This window comes from Falco punctatus (assembly GCF_963210335.1).
Source record: "Falco punctatus genome assembly, chromosome: 10".
Taxonomy (NCBI): domain Eukaryota; kingdom Metazoa; phylum Chordata; class Aves; order Falconiformes; family Falconidae; genus Falco; species Falco punctatus.
In genome coordinates, this window is record NC_137590.1 from 35,476,482 (window position 1) to 35,499,637 (window position 23,156).

The following is a 23,156-nucleotide window of genomic DNA, read 5'->3' on the forward strand; positions in this document are numbered from 1 at the left end:
CTGGATGGGTTATTTTCCAAAAAGCAGTTTACAGAAGGGATGTCACATGCATTCTGGTTTGTATTGGTCTAACAAACCCTCTCGCACTTAGCCCATAGCATCCTCCCCAAAATGGGATCAGGAATTACACGGAGGAGGTGAAAAACTCACAGTGTGAAATGCACTGAACTCTTAAATCCAGCACTTAGGTTCTTGGTCCTCCTCCACTACCAGTGGAGAGAGGCACCCCCAGGAGGTCGTCCAGCCTGCCTAAAATCTGTCTGGAATGTGTAGGATAGCTATACCTGAAGTTACCATTCCATAGCAAACACCATTAAAGCAGCATTCAAGACGTAGCTTCTGACACCCAACCCAGGAAGATCAGTGTCACTCCTTTGACTTAATATTAACACAAAAGAAGAAAATATACACTGCTGAAAAAATGCAGCTAAACCCCGTACACCCACTATTTCCAGGTACAAGCTTTAGTTAGGGCTGTGATCTGTCATCAGTGTGGTGGGTCATTACCCCCAGGTATGGTGTTTCTTCTGTCAACATTTGTTCAAGTCTGCAAACAAGTGGATTACCTGCATGTATATATCTTTGTGATGGTTTCCATGTTAAATCTGTTGTTATCAGATCAAAGAGGGCGTAACACAAATTTGACTACATTCGTTTCAAAGAGCTAAGCTCATTTCTCACCCCGGTGATCTACCACAGACTTTTCACAGTAATATCACCTCTGTCCCAGAGTTAAGAGACATAAAATAAATGACAGAGCAGGAAAAAACCTCCTTCTTTTACTTCTCCAGGTATAATATACAATAAAATAGTCAGAAGATTTCTCATCAGAATTGGTTTTAAAGATAAAAATGGCTTTTTTGAGCAAATGTGAATTCACTTAGAAAAACCCTCACAAAACAACTCCGAAGGAAATGAAAAGGAAAAACTGAAGACAAATTACTTTTTGTCAATACTCATTTTCATAAACATCTGAAAGGCCAGGGAAAAGAATGCACTGGAGATGTTAATTTTGCACCTCTTACACACCTTTACTACATATCTGGTGGAAAGGTGCTGCTCCACCATGCTTCCTACTCACTGTACACATTTTTGTACAGCAGTGCTTCCTACTTTAAAGTGAGCAGAGCTTTAAGGAGAAAATGTCACAAAGGTGAACAGAGGATTACACATTTTTTGATCATGCACCTACCTTACTAAGCTGTCATGGAAGCCGAGTCCGTGTTGAGTCATTGAATCAGGATCTTCCAGGCAATGGGAGGGTTTGTGCTCCTTTGAGGTTCCTGGTTCAGTGTTCACCTCCATCTTCAGAAAGTAAATGGTGGGGGTTCCTTGACTTCAAAGAAAATAAGTTTTTGCATTCATATCCTAGTGCAAGAGTGACACGATCCGCTGATGGGGAGGGAAACACTATTTAGACTTGGCTGTGAATATCCATTCTTTTGAACATCAAAAGGGGACTTTCAGAGATGCTTTGATTAAATGCTTCCTTGAGCAACACCTGCTCTAACTCAGGAGTAAAGCCAAGGAATTTGGCAGTTACAATGAAACATGGCACATGAAATGAACAGCTGGTTGAGACATGTAAGTTCCAAGTGGGTGAGAAGTCCATTTTTAATGCTACACAGCACTACAGTTCGAGCTACCAGCAGTGGGCATTCAGAGAAGCTCTTGCATGTGCTTGCACGACATTATGATAGCAATAAATATATATATATAAAAAAAGACAAAATATGTACTTCAAAAATAATAAGGTGAAAGGGCTGGAGAAATGGGGAATTTTGTAAATCTATAGAAGAAAATAATTATAACTATTATATTTTCTCCTCTACGTTATTTTTATATATTTGCTTTTACTTTTTCTTTGCTTTCTGTTAATATGAAAATAATGTCTTTCATGAGCCACTTCCATTAGTTTTGCTTCCAAAGGAATTTATTTAAAATTAAACTATATTTCTGCTTCTTTTACCCTTTTTCTTTCCTACGTCCATATTTTTCCTTTTAAAAAAAATACAATTTTCCTTTTATAATTTATTTTAAACCTTCCTGCTTGGTATTTTCTTGACCAATGCCAACTAATGATTTTCCCTCTTCCTTATAGGCCCCTTTTTCTTTTTATGAGCTTCTGGTTTGCTTTCTTCTGAAATAAATATACCAATCTCAAGTTCTTTATTGTAACATTTATGGATTTCATATATGAGTGTGCAACTTTTTAATCTTTTTTTTGTCTTCTCTTTAAAGAAAAGTATTTATCTCTCTACTTTTCCACATACTTCTGATATTTTTATTGACCAGATAAAGAATATGAGCTCTACTTTGACACATTAGTGTGTCAAAGGAAAGAGTAAATGAGTTTGGTTTTGTTTTATTAGATATTAAAAATGGTTTACCTGTTTCTTTCAAAAAAAGTTGACTTTTTTTTCTCTATACTGCATCCCACTATATTTATCTATGAAGTGTCCATGCTGTTGCTATGCCTTCATCTCTCTTTTGGTTTTGGCTGCAATTCCAACATGCAGATTGCCAAACAATCAGCTTATTTCCAAAAATCAAGTGAAGCAGCCATAGCTGATATGCAGCGTAACATCTATCCTTTTAGAGATATTTTGGTCCATCAGCAAAACCAGTTGTTCAGTGGAGGGGTTACATGCTTCAAGACTTTTTTCTGCTTTCTCCCTTCCCACTACTGGCAATGCAGCTATCGCTCCTCCCTGGATGTCCACACAAAATTCCAACGGCAGGCCCAGATGGGGAGATGTCGTGGGTGAGCTCCACGACCTGTAGGACAGCAGGAACCTGTCACTAGATGCTGTGCCAGATAACAGGCTAATGTGTTGCCTCTGCTCCTCTGCACTGCAAGTAGAGATACAGCACAGCTCTGCATCCTTGGGAAGGCAGGACTGCTGTATCAAATAGCTTTGGGCTTTGGAACTGAATTTTGGGAGGAGCTCCTGGCTAGCAGACTCTAATTTGACAAATACAACTATGAAATCACAGGGACTTCAGACATAGTTAAACTGGAGAGTGTTTCATCTGTTAAGGTCTATGCATCTTTCTGTTTCATGGAGCATTACTTGGGGAGGAGTGATTAGTGGAAATTCCAAAGGGATAAACCACTTGCAGAAGCTCATCTTGCTCCCAGAGGTTTGTATATGATCCACCACCCATCTGCATGTGCACAGGACTGACAGAAAGATAAAGACCTGTTCTGGCCTGGAACAGGGGCTCTTATTTAGTCTTAGAACTGATCCAATGTTATTTCATTGGATCCCATACAGGCAACTGGTGACCTCTGACTGTATCTCTGTATACAGGTGAAATTATTACTTTATGAGCCATTCTTGTAATTGCTGTTGACCATCAAAAGATATTGTCAGAGCTGACCAGTCACCGGTGAACAAGGTCACTACATTGGAAAGGGCTGAGTACAGGTGCTGAACCAGTTAGCTGTGCTAAGGCTCTGTTAAGGTAAGAAGCTACTGTCACAAACATACTGGACGAGGAGGGGAAATGAGAAGTCATGTTTGGAGATCTGATCTAGGGACCTTCAAGAAAGCCAGGGGAAGTAAGGAAAAATATATGCCAGTTCTTGACTTCTGCGTTCCTGATGTATATTACATTCGGAGAACTTCAAACATCTTCCTGTGTGCTTTGTTCTGAAATAACCAGTGTTCTTTTTTTTTTTTTTTTTTTTAATTAGAAATATGCTGAGTAACTGGGCTCCAGAAAAGAACACATAAACTTAATATGCAAAGCTTATGCCTAGAAGCAACTGGCTTCATGAATATTAGTCTCAGGCCAGTAAGAAATGTAGTTGATTGCTTGCCAAAGATGTGTGATTTTGAAATACAGACCTGTAATTGTGAAGGGCAAGAATAATTTGAAGTAAAACTTGCTTACATATTAGTAATCCATCAAACTTCAGAAAATAACCATAAACCCTCCCTAACACTAGAATTTTTCTTCCTTTATAGTATGGAAAGGATGGAGTAGGATATCGATAAGGAGAGGAAATCTGGGAAATTATGCAAACTAGTGATGGTAACACACTAGGAGATGGCAGTCCCTCCCAAATTACCCCACTCGCTTACATAGGGCAAAGAACAAGCTACAGGACTGCTCTTTCTTGGCTATTCAGAGTGGACCAGGGAGGGACTAAATCTCACTCTACATGTGTGTGGTGCTTAGTATTGTGGGGTCCTAACCTGCAGGTCTTTAAAATGATAATAACAAAAAAATCACATACTGTTACAATTTCTACCTGAACTGAACTCTGTTCTTTTCCAGTAGCTGTTTCAGATTGCCACCTAGCAAGATCCAAGAACTTTCCAGCAATTTATTCAGGGCTTCTCCAAAAGTTTTCCACAAATCAGAAGTATCATACTAGTAAGACACTTCTTCACAACTCCTCAAACAACCTTACACAGAAAGCCACCAATTACATTTTCATTGTAGCTTTTGAATCTTTTTTTTTTTTACCTGACATCTTAACTAAATGCTTAAAGACATATCAGTGAATCCCACTCCACTTAAAAAACCCTAGCATCTTTTCTTTATCTCTCTTAAATCACATCACCTTTCCCACCCCAGCATAAAACCAGCTAGTTTCCTGCCTTTTTCACTGCTGCTGTATTCTTCTCTCTTACTCCTTCCAAACCAGTCACTGCTTCCTCCCTTCCTCTCACCTCCTGGCTATCCTCCCCTCAACCCAACACTCTCCCTGCTCCTCTGACCTCCGTGAACTCACCGCGGTGGCAATGCCTGGAAGCCTGGGGTCAACCTCCCAGGTTGCACTTGAGAAGACAAAAAGCTACTGCTGCTGAGATCATTCCCTTCTCCAAATCTCCAATTTCCTATTGCCACAGCAAAATTGTTGGTAACTGCTGATTTGTATGGTACTGTCAAATTTGCTTTTAAGAGCATTATTGTGGAAAAAAAATTTAAAAAGAAGTTAATTATCAAGACCATTTTCCACTCTCAACTTTGATCTCTGTTGACATGGCTGCTGCAGCAGCAATAAATGGTGGCTGTCAGTGGGAACACTGGGTGAAAGCCTCTTCCACCAGCACCATGATGCAGTCAATAAGTCTTGAAGGAGGTCCTCGTGGACCTCCTCATTCATGTAAGAGCTGTTTCTACAAATTGTACATGTTTTTTCTAGCTCGGGTTTGCCATAACAGAGAGAGAAGAAAAAGGAGAAACATTAGCTGTGAGTGACTGACTGAACACAAATAACTGGAGGGTAAAGAGGTTTATAATGCAGCTCATTTCCCTCCTTGACCTAGTCCCAGCCTTAACTGTAACATCTTGGAGGTAAATGTTCAGAGGGGGCAGATGTTTGTCCTGCAGGGTATTTTCATTCTGCACGCAGTTTCATGAGTTTCTCCTTTTATGAGCGTCTTGAGCAATGCCGTGAGCCTGGCAGAACGGGCTGTGGCAGGGTGTTTTGGCATTTCAGTCTCGCATTTGATCCTTCCAATCAAAGGAATGTCTGCAGGAGAACAGGTGTATAGTGGCTGAACAGATCAGGTAATTTCATACACATTTACAGTCACTGGACCTGGATAAACATCTGCAGTAATTATTTACTCAAAGAGTTGTCCTCTGTGAATGTTCCACGGAACAGTTGCTCTGTACGCTTTCTAGCTTTTGCACTTTTTTTTAACGAAGACCATTTCCCAAAACATTTGCATGTCATCCCCTTTGCTGTCTGTTGTTTTGTTCTTTGGTTGCAAGATCTTTGTGGCAGAGAGAAATGTTTTGCCCTGTAATTACACGTCTAGCAGAGCAGAGGTTTGGCCTGAGACTACACACACACACACACACATATACACATTTAAACGTATATATATATACACACACACATATATAAAAGAAGACAGCAGCTCAGCTTCTCTTTATATGTTTGTGACTATATGCCAACTTCCATAGCAAGTTTCTCAAGACTGGCTGTGGGTCACACAACTCCTCCTTTTTTATCAGTTCCTTGTTCTAGTACTGGGCCATCTTCCCTCAACTCCCAACACTTCATTTTTATTAGACACATGGTCTGAGCCATGTATTATAAAATAATAGAACTTTGCCTGCCATAAATATGGAATATAAAAAGCGTAGTCTGTAACCAGATGTAAGAGAAAAGAATGTGATCCAAATCCAAACTTCCTCAGGCTTTTGGAAGACGTAAATTATAGTTGCAGTGTTAGTGTTCAGGTGTACATCTGAATCACCACAGTGGAGGGCAGATAATCCTCGTTTAGCATCTCTTTTAAAGGTCAGCTTTAGTGGCTCTGTGCTCCTCTGTTACAGTAGTACATCATGGACCAGACTCACATCAACGGGGCTAGATTTCAGTGAGTAGAAGAGGGCTGGTTTACAGTACCCAAGAATTCACCTTCATTAATTTTTGGTAATAGAATAGAAATTTTCTAGCCAAGTGCTTCCAAACAATGGCTTCCTATGACATGTGATGTAAATATTTATTTGAATTAATGTCAGTTGTTCAGGTTTTTTGGAACAATTTGGATCAGAACAGTACTACAGGACTGCAGGACTGTCACAGGTGTAGGAATAATACATGCTGTTCTCATTGGCTTAAATTTAGTTTTCATGCATAGACAGCAAAGAATATATACCCTGCTGGAATCCTGCTTTAACTTGAGTATTTAGAGGGCTTAAGTATGAGACTGAAGTGTAGCACAACCTTTGTTCTGAAACATTTAAGATACCAATGGGATCCTCTGTTTTTAGGGAGATCACATATTAGAAATACAAGTCTTTTATAGCTAGATATTCACATCCATTGAATTTGGGATAAAGAAAAGAATTCCTATCCATCCTAAAGCATTATATCTGGTTTGGAAATTGTCTGTATACTGATATAATAATCATCACCCTATCTAAAGTAGGCTAAATGCAAACCTAGTTCTATGTGCTTGTAAATCAAAGTTCCCATTCTTAAAAAGGTTGATCTGTCCAGTAGTTACTTGCCAGTCTAACTTGCAAGTTTGACTGAACTTTACCTCAAGTCCTAGTGTGACGTACTTTATGGGTTTTTTCCTTTAAAAAAGCCTTTTTCAGTCTTTCCAAAGGACACATCTAAGTTATAAATATATCTTCTTTTAAAATATTACATTATTTCTCAATTAAACCCCAAATTAAATATTGTCAGCAGGATTTCCTCTAAGTCACTCTAAAAATTCAGCAATGGCCTTGAAGCAGCTTTTCAAAGGTTACTGCCTCTTGCCTTGCTGGCTGCAGAGATAGTGCACTGGTCAGGTATCTCTGGAAGGGTGGTTATCGAAGGGGGTTAAATGAGATCAGTGAATGTCACAGGAAGCAATTTCACAAAGGAGTGAGAGAGTCTGAGCTGGCAGAAAAGCCAGTGTTAGCTGGTCCAGGACACTGCCTTCCTTGCTTCAGCTAGTTAAGGGTCAGTAATCAAACAGCAGATGAGAACAGAAACCTTGTGGTCTGAAAAAAAAAAAAGTACTTCCACCCCATCACTCATATGAAAAATTGCATTGCTATGCAATGCATTTCTATGCTTTCATATGAAAAAAGCCATCTTATTTGAGACCAAGATGGCTTTTTTCTCCTCCAGCAAGAGACCTGCATGAGTAACATGCCTCCAGGCAGCCTTTCTTGTTGCCTAACCCTTTGGGAGACTAAAGCTCTCCTTCCAATCTTTTGCGCTACTGGTTGCTACATGCAGCAAAAGACCAAGGTGCCTTGCCACAAACAGTCCAGCATCTGTGTCCTTGATTGAATGGAGAGGTGCAGCACTTCAGGCAATTCACCTTGTGTCTTGGAAATCTCTGCTGGGCTCCATCGCTTCTTTCAAGTTGAGTCTTAGTGATGAATCCTGTTTCCCTCTCCAACATGCCTCTCCTATACAATCCCGAGATGGCATTATAGTGTGGAAAGCACCACTTCCACCCATTTTCCAGTGTAAGGATCATGTTAGAAATGTAACTTACTTTTTTTTTTCCATTATAAGGTAGGTGTTATTTCCCGGACTTACCAAAAGCCACTTCTCAGCTGGCACCTTGAACAAATATGGAAACTTAAACAAATAAAAGTAAGCAAGCATTCCATAACTCCCAAAGATGGCAGATACAAATAGGTGATCTAGAAGCTGTTCAGTGAAACAAAGAATTGTCAGAATAACACCTCTAATCATAACCACTGATCATTAAATTCATGTGAATGCAGAATTTCCTCATTAAGTGATATCTGAGAAAAAAAAATATTTATGGTGGGAAGGGTCAAAACCTTCCTCCCTCATTTTCTGACCCTACCAACTAGAAAAATGGCCTTTTCCCACTTTGTGCCACAAAAGGAGTCTGTATCATTCAAACTGCACAGTTCCAACTCCCTCAACATCATCACTTATTCCCACATGAGCTTTGCTCCTTGAATCCCTATTTCACCCCCTGCCAGTTTAGAAAAGCAGCAGAGGGACCCTGCCTTTCCCCAGCTGCAGAGAGCCTTGCTGCCTCCCTGCAGTCCTGCTAGGAGGCATAGTCCGTATTTATCCAAATCTCTGCCAAACAACTGGAAAATGGGACTTGGAACATGGCTTGGTTTGACTGAATTTCACTGGGATGGCACCAGGGTATTTTCAAATTTAAAGCACTACTTTTCCAAGCAATGCAATTGCGTGACCTTGTCAATGGGAAGTGGCACACTGCAGGTAGTCATGTTCTCAAACAGCCAAGCAAACAATCAGAAGTCACAAGATAATTACACAGATGTTTGATATAATTAATTACAAGGACCATAGAGTCAATATATTTCATGACTTCAGCCAGAGGTTTTACCATGGATAAAGACTCAATACACTTCACAACCTGACATTTAACCTGATCATGGCATTTTGGTTCAAAATAGCTAAATTTCCTGGCTGAACTGTGTTGATCTGCAAGTGAATGTAATTATGGGAAGAACCTGGTCCATGCCCAGTGGCAAGACAGATTTCTGAGGACTCTATTTCCTGCTGTTGCTGCACCATAGTTATTAACCAGAACATGCCCTTTCAGGTGTATTACTCCCTGTTCAGTCAGTTAAGAACGAAGCTCATGCTGACACTCAGAGTCATTTCCAAGGACCCATGACAGATACAGTGACATTTTGTAAAAGATGCCGCCTGACACCCACAGAAGCCATATGTAAACTGGCATGCTCCGCATCTGTCCTGGCTGAGTGTGATCTATTTATATTATAGCTCAGTATATTTACACTCCTTATTGCTCCACAATACCCACCAGGAATAAATTATTTTTTCTATTTACATTAGATTGACCAGGTAAAATTGCAATTTTACTTTTTTCAGTTGTTGCATAAACAGATTTAACCTTGTAGAGCTTGACATGTGAAATTTTGACTAAAAAAGAATTCAAAATTTGGGACCTGTATGGTTATGGGCCATATGGTTGTTATGAAGAGAAAGTCTGGCATTTACCTGGAATAAAATGAAGTGGGAGTTCTATACTTCGTTCTTACTGAACATGAGACGTTGCCTTTAAGACACCTGTCTGCACAGCAGAGCCTAGTGTTAAACATACATTTCTGGGTAGAAACCAACCAACAAATGGTACTTTTTACTACTGCTCTTGTTCTCCTAGATAATGACTTGAGCAGGCTAGTCTTTGTTTTCAGGGTGCTTGGCTTGAAGTTGTTCGTTTACTGTTTTGGCAATAGAAAGAACAACTTTTTGGCAGTGCTGTGCATTTTCCATGGCTTGTACTTGCTAAATATTTTGTTTACAAATATTCTTAATTTCAATAGGAAATACTGACATATTCAAATAGTACAGATTCTGCACTAATAACAAACAGAATGGGAAACTGCTAAAACAGGAATTCTGTAAGTTAATAATATATTAAACTAACATAGCTAATTATTATTATATATTATACTAATATCACAAATAATTCTAGTTCTTTGTATGAATATGTAAATTGGTACCTGTTCTGGACATAGTTCCATTCAGTGTTTCATTCATGATTTGGATACTAAGCATTTCTTGATGATACCAACCTCGGCTGGGCAACAAGTATACTGGAAAAAAGAATTGACATCAAAATTATCCAGATAAACTGGAAAAATACCTAAAATCAAGACCAGAACATTAAAACTACTTGAACAGTTGATTTTGGGTTGGCAAAAGAAATTTAGGAATTGCAAAGGGAATTAGGTGCCAAAAGGCAGCCAGTAAAGTGGCATACAGTTTGATACAATTTCCAGTTAGCATATTAGCAAAAGAGCACCATATTAATTCAGTTCAGTTATTTTCTGTTCACCACTGAGTAAGTCTGAAACTCCTCTGCTTCCAGAGCACTGCTGCACAATCTTAGGTATGCGAGCTGCCAGGAGTTTATTCTGCAGCTTCATCCTTATTAGAGAAATTCTTAAATCAGACTTCAATCTGTAACTACCAGTGGTTCTTACAATGATTACATTTCCTGCTAGCAATAGTAGAGTGTTGGGAATCATCGTCAGACTTATGGCTATCCTCAAAGAAAGCAGTAATGAGACCCAGAGTGTTTGGGACATAAGGAATAATTGCTGATAAGTTGGATAGCTGCATAACTCTCTCAACACATTATTCATTACAAGGGTAAACCTTGTCTTTAAGATCAAAGATGTTGCTTGCAGGTTATGGTAATGACATGTGGGAAGAAATCTGTTCATAACATCTTCAGTTCAGCTCAGCCCCTCTCATCTGCATTTCCAGAAGGTGCTCTTTTAGCTCACCCTCACTACTGTTGCAATACCTTCAAGAAACAGCGTGCTCTAAGCAAATCTCTGTCATGACTGTGGCCAAAGCTTAAGATGCAGCATTACCATTCTACAGGGTACTACTAAAAATTGTATCCTCCTTTATCTCCCAAAATCCCCATCGAGGGACACAAGAAAATTTTCTGCATGCCCATCAGGGCACACTCTGTGGCAGTGCTTCCATCAGGGGCAGTTTTGTTCTTTGTGGTTATTGGAATGAAGAGCAAAAGCAATGCAGAGGAGAACTTTACCTGGAGCTGTTCCTCCAATACTGTCTATCACACCATTTCTCCCCTGGTTTGAATTTGTGAAGGCACACGTCAAGGAGGCTGCCAACAAAAACATTCTTTCAGACTTCCTGTATTGAAACAAATACTGTTTTCACATTATGAAATATGGCTCTGAGTTTTAAGCGCCTTGGTTTCAGGGAATGGCAGAGTGATTGAACTCATGCACCCAGAGTGTAGGCACTTAGAACCATCATCAGTGGTATAGCTCTGGCCTCCACCCTTTCTTAGCACTTAGCTACCATCCTGTGTTATTAAATGCTGAGCTTTGTTATACACTGTCCTAGACAGTAGCTAGGCTTGTTGTGTATTTAAGATTTTAATGGGATTTGTCCTGACTAATCTTGTATGTTGGAACTGTACGGTGGAAAACAGTCCTTGCTCTTTACACAGGGAAAGTGTCCTTAGACCCATTTATTTACCTATTCATTTGCAGTTCTGGCTCAGACCAGGTTTCTCAGGCATTTCTACCCTAACCCTTTATTTGCCAAGGTGGGAACCAGCACAAATCACCATCCCCTCAAGGCTTCTTATTTTTAAACTTTTAAGCCAGAAGCCAACACTGCACATGTATTTTTACTTAACACACACACCAAAAAAAAAAAAAAAAACCCAAAAAACCAAACAAACCAAAAAACTCCACCTTTTGCAGTTTAGAAGTTAAAAAGACTCATATTCCAAACCCATGGAATTTCCCCCAGCTTCTCTAGTGGAAAAGTAGATTGTCAAAGTAGATTGCTTATCAAGGTAGATCATCTCCCAGGACCACTGAATTTAATGGATTGCACAACACAGAGATAACCATTGTTTCCTGTAGACTTGATGGCAAACTGAGCAAAGGTTTTGCTTTTGGCTTTGAAAACACTATAGTAAGTTTTGCGAATATCTGCAAAGGAATACTGCAGTGGACAAAGTTTAATTGCATATCAGAAAATTTTATAGGTCAGAACCACTGAAACCTCTTTCTACTACCGACAAGTTTAGGCTCTCATAATGTTGCATGAGAAAAAATGTATAAAATTTGCATTATGAACTCTTAGTAGTAAGTTCAGCTTGGAACCACTAGAGGGGAAAGTGATTGCAATAAGAAAACATCTTTTATTTCCTCAGCTAGCTTAATCAGTATAAATACAATGAATTCATGTGAACCATGACAAGCAGGTTCAAACGGGGGTTCAAAAGGAGCTTCAAGCCATAATGTGCATAAATAGCTCAGTAATCACTAAGCATTATACAAATAAGACAAAACACAGAATCATTTAAGCCTTTTGATATGCAGCACTTACAGAAAAGCTGAAATACACTACATATGCTGAAGTGACCATTGCACAGCTCCAATATGGTCAAAACACTTCTGGTTACATGCAACCCAAACGATTCCTAACACAGTGAAAGGCTTCTCTCACTTTTTTCATCTACAGGTAGTATTTTGCCTTGATCTGATCCACCTTCACTTGGTGTGGGAGAAAACGACTGAGTTCCTGGGAGCTGAAACTCCATGAAAAACAAGGCAAGCAAACCTATTTTAGCCAAATATTAACATCATTTTTTCAGCAAACTGACTTAGTGCTCAGCTGGGCAATGCTTCAGATGCTGATGTATGCATGTTTCCTCCCCTTGACTCTTTCCTTAGAAAAATAAGACTGTCATTTAGCTATGTTGAGTATATAACAACTAAAGCAGCTTACCAACAAATACAGATAATTCCCTGTTACTCGGAATTTCTAAGCCAAGAAGGGACGTTTGCCTAAGTGATTTGCCCTAAATAAAATGTAAATTGATGAGCTACATGCAAAAAGCACAGGATAAAAAGTGTATGAGAGTGTAATCTCAGTTACAGAGGAGGTCTGCTTCAACACAAATGATCTCAGTTGTCTCTGATGGCTTTAAATCTTTGAGCCTTGAAATGTGCTAGTTGTTTGGACTATCATTGAAAGAGCATGGAACTCACACGCAGCTCAGCTGAGCTTATGATGAAGTGCTCTGAAAGCTCACCAGCGTAAGAGACTCGAGTTTCCTGGAGTCTTGAATTCAATCCAAAACCTGTAAGAAAAGAAAGCGCTCCCCACCTGTTTGCAAGAATGATTCAGAGAGAACAAATGAGCATACAAAGGAGTTCCAAAACTGCAGGATCCACACCATAAAAGCAAACTTACTTTTCCTGTTTCTCTTCTTGTTGGACAGAAACAGAAAATGGAGATGGACAGCCTTCTGGATTGTGCTTGTTTCAGAAAGATTTGGAGCTCACTGTCTGCTATGAAACATATGTCATTTTTTTCTATTTCTTTCTAAGGATTGTAGTAGACTAATTTGTTTGTTCATTCTTGTAAAGACAGAAAAAATGTCTCCATTTCATGACAACATTTTATCTGTCAAAAATGTTATTGTATTGATAAGGATAATAATGGAAGACAATCCTTTGTGTCAATATTAATCTGAGATACACTTCAACAAGAAACCCTACTTCACTTCCAATTCCAAAAAAAGTCAGCCTTTTACAGAAATACATTTTGCAGTCATTTCCGTGATCATGTAATCAATTCTACAAAGGACAAGCTTTCTTCAGATCTCTTCAGCATCCACTGCACAGAGACTATAGGATTGTCAGTTCAGATCTCCACTTGATGCATTCATCATTGCACGTCTTATCTCTAATGCAGCGTTTTCTATCTGTAGTGTCCAAAACACCTTTCACAAACTGCAACAACATTCCTATTTTATTAAGAAAGCTTGCTCTCCACAAAATCACTTAAACTTATTTGATAACAGGGCTTAGTGCCATCACCAATATGCAGGATCTACTATTATTTCAGTCACAAAACTGAAACATACACAAATAACATATCCCAACCAATAAGTTATCCCATCATATACTGTATTCTCAAAAGAAAGAAAAAAGTACAGAAGACACATGAAGAACTGATAGAGAGGTGTTTCCCTAAAGCTAGTTGTGGGACAATATAAACGAGGTGAATTGTTTATTTGAATTGTGCCATACAAAAGGAATCATAGCTCTTCTACTCAGTACCTGTATAAATGCTTCAGCCCACAAGTGTGTATCGGAACTAACCACACACAGAATAAGTCTTAGGGTAGCATGATGTAGGCCAAAAGTATCAGGAAGATAAAATTGGACCAAGAAAACCCCACATATTCCAACTTAACACAAGGGTCAGTATCAAGAGACAGATGTGTTATAGAAGATCAAGTGTTTGAAAACCTAGAGAAGCAAATAAAAAGACAAATCTATCCTCTAGAAACTGAGTACTTGAATACCATTTTTATTATGAAACCAGGTGAATTTGATACTGTCCAGTGAATCTAGATATATCATTATTTTGATTTCTAGGGTGACTATAAACAGTTTATAATTTAGTCTTACTTTCCTAATCGGCAGCTTACGCAAATCTGTTTCAAATTCAAAGTCTGTGTGGGATTCTCTCTGTTCACTTCATTACTAATAATGCAGACTCTGCCTCTGTTCAGTCAGAAATATTGTTAGCACACAAAGGAGCTGCAGAGTTCGAAGATGCACTCTGTCAAAATCAGACAATGGCTACAGCAATCACTACAAGCTTGCAACATCATACTCCTGCCGAAAACTGACAGTCGAAACGACATTGATAAAGTTTGCCTGATGATGACAATAGAAAGGAGCAGAATCATCTGCTGCTCATCCTTTACTCTGGTAGTCATTTCAGGTCAGGGGAAGAAATTTCAGTCAATACAAAATATGAACATGCAACAGCAGTTTTCAGTCATTTGCAGCAATGGATCAAAGCAGATAAGGATTTTCATAGTTTTCAGATCAATAAAGCTGAAAACTGACTATAAAAGAGGTCAACAGACAATTCATCCACTGACGTATTGAATGTTCAATACAGTACAAGTCTAGCTGCTCGAGTTTGGCAGCATTCTTGTTTTATTTCATACTTGGGCATTCCAAAATGATAAGGAGGCTGACAGCTCAGCTTAGCAAACCATGCAGACCAATTAGTCACCTCCATGATGCGTATTTAGAGAACGTATCTAAAAGCCATGTCTATGATAACTTAAAACATCGAGCCCAGAGAAATGAGAATTTCTCATGAGAAGTTTTCTACCCATCCAGACTCGATGGGGAAGGATTACTTACATTATGAGTGCAGGCTATCTGAAGTCATAATGTGCCATCTTTGTGCATATGCAGTATTACACAATCTCTAAGTATATGATCAGATCCTGCTGTTCTCCACTGGGTTTCTATTTCACCGGGTGTACACCAAGCACCTGCTGTAGGGAGGGTGAACCCGGATTCAAGGTTGAATGAAAACATGTTGCAAGCATGATGGTTGTTCACAGTCCTCTCATTGCCTAGAGAAACTGGCTGTTGCAGAGTGAACGTGGCACACAAATGTCATCATGTCAAAACAGATTTAATTTCTCCCTCAGTTAGAATAGTTCTTTTTCAATGGTCCACATACCTGCTTAAATTGCAGCTATCACAGTCAGTGATTTGCAGAACTGTGGGACCTTCATAGTTCTACCTGAAGTCTACAGTGTAAACATGCACGCTACCAAAACAAAGCTCAGTACTTTAAAAAATCAGTCCTAGGAGTGTTAGACTCTTCACCCAAAATTACTGGATTCCCATAACTTTTCCATGCCTCATTTAGCAATATGTAAAACAAAGATAATAAAACCTAAGTATTTCAAAACATCTTTTCAAAAGCAATACATTGCTGTTGATGAACATCTCAGGTACTCCAGTGATGGGCACCACAGAAAAGTAACTGGGGAAATTGTTGAGTCTGTATTCAGAGTAAGGCTTCAATAACACACAGCAACAAAGTGTCAGGACACGCAGTTAAAAATAATTGAACAAATGACTGAAGATACTCATTGTCTAAGCTCTGCCTAAAAAAAGCAAGAACCCTCTAAGAAACGTAATATTTCACTCATGTAACTTAAAACTCTTGCATGGAACTGCACTGATGGTCTTAACAGCAATACTTCCCAGAGTTTTGACCTTGCAAATTTAGAAATATTTTATAAAAGTAAATAAAAGCTTTGCAAAAGAATGTATTAAACTAAAAATAAAATGGATGAAGGCAATGTTATTATAAAGCATCATACCAATAACCACATAAGTGAACATCAGGACTGTCTTCGAAATACTTGGTTCTGATCCCTGCTACTGCAATGAAGTCTTGCAGAACTGATAGAAATCCTTTGACACTTACAAACCTTATCCAAATTTCCAAGAGAAATTAATTTGTTGCCAGCTTGTAACTCCTTGTATTTTGTCCAACATCGTCCATTAGTTTAAGTCTTTCTGCTGTACTATTATCTAAGTTTGTAAACTGAAATGCTAAATATAGAAAAGGAACTTTTGAAAGTTATTTTACAATACATATTCAACACACACACAGAGGCCCCATGCAATATGTTCTCTCCTCAAGGAGGATGATATAACAGAAACTTTAATTATTAAAATTAATAGCAATATTTGAATTGAGATCTCTGCTATCTTTTATACCACTGCTATAAATTTAACTAATTTCTCAGAGTCCTGAAATCATACGTGGACTAAAGGATTTTGTTTCCTTCTCCATTTGTCTTTGTTTACATGCATTTTATTATTTCTTCCATGCACTTTTTGGATAAAGAAATTCTGCTACAGATTTAAACTAAGGACATAATTGCAAATGTCCAGTGGATGAAGACAGTACAACTTCCACTAATACTAAGACTTCTGATAAAACTCACTAGTGGTAATAATGTATATATATGCATTTCTTCTAGAGTCTGTTGTTTATATTATTACAAACATCTATGTGTCATTCAGCAGAATGATGTCCACCAGAGGACATAGACTTTTTTTGAGGCTGTGGATCACTACTAGGTCTCTGTGAGGGTTTAGATATACTGCTCAGCTCAGCAACCCCTTTCACCCACTTTTTACTTGTACCATTTATTTCTCTGAGCCTGCAAACACATACCAATTGTTACTAAAGACTGATTTTTGACTTTGGGGCACTACTTCACTACCTAACAGAGTAGTTAGTAGAACAGCTTCAGCTGGCTTTAGGCAGTGCTGCTACAACTGTATGGCACAATATAGCCCTGGGTAGAGATATCAGCTCAAATCGCCAATACAATGTTGCAGCATAAGTGCCTCAGAAAAAGACAAATTCTCTTAGCTGCGACTTCGTATCAATGTAGTGACACTATTTCCTATTATGAATTTACCTTGGCTGTTGTAAGCAGAGGGATCTCTGCAACATGCACCACTGCACAATGTAAATATGTCCTCAAGTATCTGTGTGTACATCAATTTTTTAGTTTATAATACCAATTGCAAATATTAGTATGCACAGTTGATGTGTCTGTGTTTACAAGCTATAAAGAGGCTTAAGTGTTTATCCCCTTTGTACACAGAAATATCCTGGATGTGTCCAGACAGCATGGAAACCTTACTCTGGTCCCTGTGTTCATACTCCTCATGGTAAAGGGTGTGCATTATTTTTTTCTGGAGAACCTTCTCTTACTCAAAGCATTGCAGGGATCATTCTGGTAAAATTGTATTTAAGATATCCTGCTTTGTTTATTTGTTTGTTGCAGAACTTAAATTTGAGGTGACTGAATAAGGGAAACACTGAAAAGAACAGGACAGTGTCATCAAGCTGCTTAAGTGTCACCAAGTTCATTTGTGATGCCAGTTAAAAGATTTATATCAAATTATAACTGCAGTTTTAAACATTCTTCATTTTCTGGATAATCAGCTTGAAACATTGAACATGTAGAAGTGCTGAGCATTCAGTCATCGCTGAAAGCAGCAGGAGCCATGCTCTGAACATACAGTGTTGTACGTAACGCCAAATACTCTGAAGAAAAACCCCAGATCCCAAGTTGTCTTCAACTGGGTATGTCAAGAAGTAGAACACTGGAGGGAGAAGGGGAAGAGAAGAATGCAGAGCAGCACTGACTGCAGGCAGATCTGAATCAAAGAAACAGTAATTACACAGATGGCAGAAGGAGCCAGTCATGAGGAGGATTATTCTGTATACAGAAATTCTGGGAATAACAACCTGAAATTTGGCACTGGAGTTACATAAAAGGTGTGAAGGCAGGCATGGGCTAAAATAATGCTGTTCAGCTGCTGAATGTTTGATTACAGGGAAAACTCCTCATACCAGTGCAGGATTGCTCTGGAAACTTGTGGTAATCTCACAATATTGTGCAATACTAATACTGTTGTCCATTTGACCCAGTTCTCACCTATAAGAGCATAGGTACCATTGACATGCAGTACTTGTAAGACGAGGTCTCTTTACCAACTTTGCATAGGTGGAATATCTTAGTACAGAACTCTAAGATGTTCTGTGACTGAATTTCTTCCCAAAAGAAAACCAATAAGTAAAATGAGAGATACTATACTCAATATATTCTACTTCATAGTCATATTGGTGTAAACTAGCCTCTTATGTTGCAGCTAGATAGTTTCCAGTGACTGATTTAACTTATTAAAGCTATTCGGGGGGCTTTCTAAATGACACTGCAACCTTTGAAATGAACAGATAATAGAAACAAACCCAGAAATAGATCCTAATCATATTACACATTCTATGCTTCACAGTAAAGCACAGAGGCTGCAAGGGACATCAAAGCATTATGTGCTTGGCCCTCTACAACGCACACACTGGAAGACAGCAGGAGAACTACTCATGTTAATGAAATAGGGTTTCAAATCTCAGGTATTCATGTGATTTGATTTTCAATCAATGAGTTTCATCTAGGCATTTTGAAGTAAAGGAATGGATCAACAGCACCATGTTTGACTAAGATCTAGTAAAGGGCACAAAAGGAGTTGTATCCCTATTATAACTTCAACTATAGCTTTATTTTGATAGACTATATTGTATCATACTATAAAATACCTACTGCAACTGTTTGAAATGTAGTTCATCTTCATATAATTAAGAGAACACCTATAATGTTAATGGACAACTTTTGAGTAGAAACTAATCAGTTATCTCACTTTTCCAGAGAAACTTTCAGGTAAAAAACGGGTTTGAATTTGCACCGGTCAAAAATTAGGGACAATCAGAATGGTACTTCAGCTGAATGCAAAGCCTAATGTCCCAGCACTAATTCTGGAGCTTAAACTCAGCCTCAGAAGTGGACAAATGACCAGCCTAAGAAAAGCCCAGCAGAGACATCCTTGTTAACTTGCATTGTAGTGCTGGCACAGAGGAAATGTCAGAATTTCTTTCAATTACAAATGTTTTCATTCTTCCCTCAAAAGGAAGCTACTCCAATAGAGCACTAGGTGGACTAGACACTTTCTGCATGTCTCTATGAGTCCATCATTCTGTCTCTTAGAAATATAAATGGAGACGCTGATTTCCCTCATTACTGCACCTGAAAGTTAACCAAATTAGCTATGACATTTTATCTGCATTCTACAAGAGAGGCTGTATGAAAGTAAGATGAGGGTCTCATTTTTTCTTATGAAGAACCAGATTCAGGAAAGAAAGAAGTGTCAGCCTTTTCAGATCAAGTACAATGTTAGAATCCTTTATCTTTTCTGTTAAAAAAAAAAACAAACAAAACAACCACCAACAACTTACAGCAATCAATTTTCAAAATATATTAATACTTCTGCTTATGCAGTCAACTGTATTTGATCATAAACAGTTACACAAACCTGGACATGTTGCTCCAAGCCAGTCTTAGAAAAATATTCTTCCATGTCAAGTGTGTAGATCTAATGAGTGAATAGTGGTGAAATACAATTTGAAGAGTAATTATTTCTTTGAATAATTATTAATACTGCTAAATTAATTTATCATAAATATTTGGAAATTATTTTTGCAAGTATCGTATATTTTGACACATTTTATAATGATTTGCAGAAATAATCAGCACAAGATAATGGAAGTTAACATGGCAAGAAGATTAATGAATGAAGTAACCACTTAGGAGTGTAAAGATAATGTGGTTCATGACATACAAGAGGTTTGAGACTTTCAGGCAAAAATGCAAACATAGGGAACTACTTTTGATGGTGCCTTAAAGCTCAGTCAAAGGGGTTCAATTTAACTGAAACTGGTTTCAACCTAGTTTGTGATGACCATAGAAAGGGCATCATCATAGCGACCAAACTGGGATCTCAGAGGTCTCAGTACTTCCCTGAACATGCAGGAAATGTTAACCTGTGTATATGAGACCACAGAATAGCAGCTGGTGATTTGAACTGATTTTTTAGTGATAAGCAATGTAATGATTCATAAAGCATATTTTTCTTCTTACCAACAGAATCACTTCATAAGCTTATCAGTTGAGTTTACCATACGATTTTATAATTAATCACACACCAGTTCTATTTCTTAAAATTATTTTTTTTTAGATCTTCATCCTGGAACTTTGATAATAACTGTTAGAGGTGATACCATTGCCCTTAGATTTTCACTGCATGTATTTCTGTATGTAAAAGCATCTTGCACCTATCTTCTTTTCCTCATAAACAATACTAAGGTAAATTCTACAGACTTATACATCAATTAACTTACCAGAGGTATAACTCACAACTGAAGCTGACCAATTATTTTCCTCAACACTTCCAGTTTTATTTAGTTATGTCACTTTTATTTAAATATTAATAACTAGTTGTACTTTTATAGTGTTTAGGAAAGACAGCATCTTATTTTGCTTCTGTTTACTGCTTAGGGGAAAAAATATGCCTTTTATTTTTGTCTTAATGCTGACATTACTTCCTCAAATATAACTGCTCCAACAGAGGGAATACATATTATTTTTCAGAAAAAAAGATAATAGAAAATCATGTTTGAAGGAATCTTAAATGGCCATTTAGTCTGTTCCCCTGCTACAGGGCACTATCAACAGCACTTACACTGACACCATTCTCGGGTAGGTCTTTTTCTAATCTGTTCCTAAAAACCACCAGTGATAGAAATTTGACAGCCTTCTTAAGCAACGTATCTGAGTACTTCATCACCCTTGAAAAAAGGAAATTTCTCCCCAATGTCTAACTTAAACTTCATTCCCAGTTTTAAGCCCCATTATGTCTTATCATTTTGACTGAGAATATGGAGACCATCCCAGTACCACCTTCTCTGCAGAAACTGTTTGATCTCATGTGGGATTATGGGATCCATCCTCCTACTGAAAGGCTGTGTTTCTCTACACCCCAGGGTAAAGCACTATAAAAGGTTAATTCACCAAAGTAATATAGCTGTAAATTAATACATTAATATATTCACAAAACATTGTTCACTCTCTTATTGTTCCTAAGATAAGGAACATTTCAAAGGAGATTCTTATGAATCAGTCTTTTTGAGTGTCTAGGAAGAGCAATCAGCAAGAAAATCTAAATTTTTTTATTGTAGGTAGAATCAGTCTAACTTGTTATGGTGAAATCACGTTTACTCAGAAGAGAAACAGCTGAAATAGCACTAAAACTGCCCATGTGCAAGGTGGAATCCCTCAAGGAAAGGTCCTTATTACTGACTCTCCAATGCTGGAGGACTTTCACTGTGTAGTCCTGTGTCATGCCTGGCCTGTGCTGACCTCAGATGGCATTTGATTATTCCTTTTTCACAGGCAAAGTAGCTACATAGAGAGATACAAACTCATTTTAAAAAAATCTGTCAGACAGAACTTCCTTAGGTTTTTTGAGAAGTTAAGTTGCCATCATTTATCATAAGGAGGAAAATTAAAAATAGTGAGGCAATTCATTCCAAGTTCCTGCTCAAAAGTCACTCAGAAGTCCCTTAAATTGTATTTATCCTATAATATATAACAATTTGGGAAGACTAAGCCTAAGCAAAAATTATTCCTGCTCACTGCTTGACATTTAATCAAAAAGATCTGCAGAAAGAAGACTCCTCCTAGAGTGCAAACACCTGAGAAAAAGTCAGAGCATCCTCTATTTACCTGTGCACCTGTAAAGGAAAACTAAAATGTCTGAAGCCCCACCTTTTAAGAACCTTGTGAAACAATCTGGGAACTGAGCCAAAACCTACTCCCTCACTATATAAGTCTCCGGAGCAGACAGGTATTTCCTCAGAGGCAGGTTGTTCGGTAGTTTCTACCGGACTTCCAGAAGATGGGCACAGGTGGTGGGACACGAATACCACTATGGATATTGGTATTAGCACTTGCCTTCATACAGATCAAAGGTAGGAAGATTCACTTGCTTGCTGTTTTTACTGCTCTAAAGAATTTATAACTTGCTTTGGAGTCTGAAATATTTTTTTCTTGGCTTTGTGAAGCTAATGAACCTATCACCTTTATGCAAAATTTTTCTGTTACAAATACTTCCCTTCCTAAGAAGAGTAAATTAACTGCTTTGAAAAACGATATTGTATTCCATGCTCTCATCGTATTTTCTTCAGTCAAAATCTGGAATGGCTCCATCGAATTCAGTGAAACTCAGCTGGAAATTACATTTCTACCAAAATGCCTCAAGATTCATGTTTAGCTTTTGATGTCCACTTCATGGTGGTACAGCATTTCTAAATACACAATCCAAAAGGTGCAAAAGTGGCTTTAGGCACAAACAAATCAGTGGAGTCTGTCTGTATGCATTGGTAAAGATGTTGTTTGTTTTATCAGCTGCTGATACAATATTGAAAAAAGGAAGGATTTTGTTTGAAAAATAATGGACAACAGATTTTGGAAATTCATCTATTTTTACACATTTGATTGCATAAATGCTTGGAGCACAGGGCTGGTTTCTGATGGGGTCAAAACAAATGGAGTTGCCTTAAGTATTCTAGGAGGTCACTTAATACTTGCACATGAGTGAAGATCTTTTTTACATATACTTCACCTATTAATTTCTTTTAAAGTTTAAGATAATGACAATGTTAGTTTTAGTGCATTTTGGTTTCAGATGCAGATCCTATTGTATTATTTTTTCCTACTTCCAGATAATTCCACATTAACTTAAGTTAAAAAGTGCTTTTGATGGGCTATTCTTTGACATCAAAACACTAGCTGTAGCATTACTGCACCATGCAATGGAAACAGGAGTCTGCAATGCATATGGCATGAAGCAGAGAGTTGGAGCCATACAGTGCACAG

General features: G+C 38.1%; 1 protein-coding gene across 1 annotated transcript in view; it reads left to right on the plus strand.

Annotated features, from left to right (window-relative positions):
- The first annotated feature begins 3,271 nt into the window (after window positions 1-3,271).
- The window catches only part of LOC308071055 (mucin-5AC-like), a 69,583-nt gene continuing 49,698 nt past the window's right edge, over window positions 3,272-23,156 (plus strand). Inside the window, exon 1 of the mRNA XM_080405916.1 lies at window positions 3,272-22,285. Within this exon, the coding sequence (XP_080262042.1) occupies window positions 22,177-22,285 (109 nt within the window). The 5' untranslated portion in view covers window positions 3,272-22,176. The remainder of the gene's footprint in view (window positions 22,286-23,156) is intronic.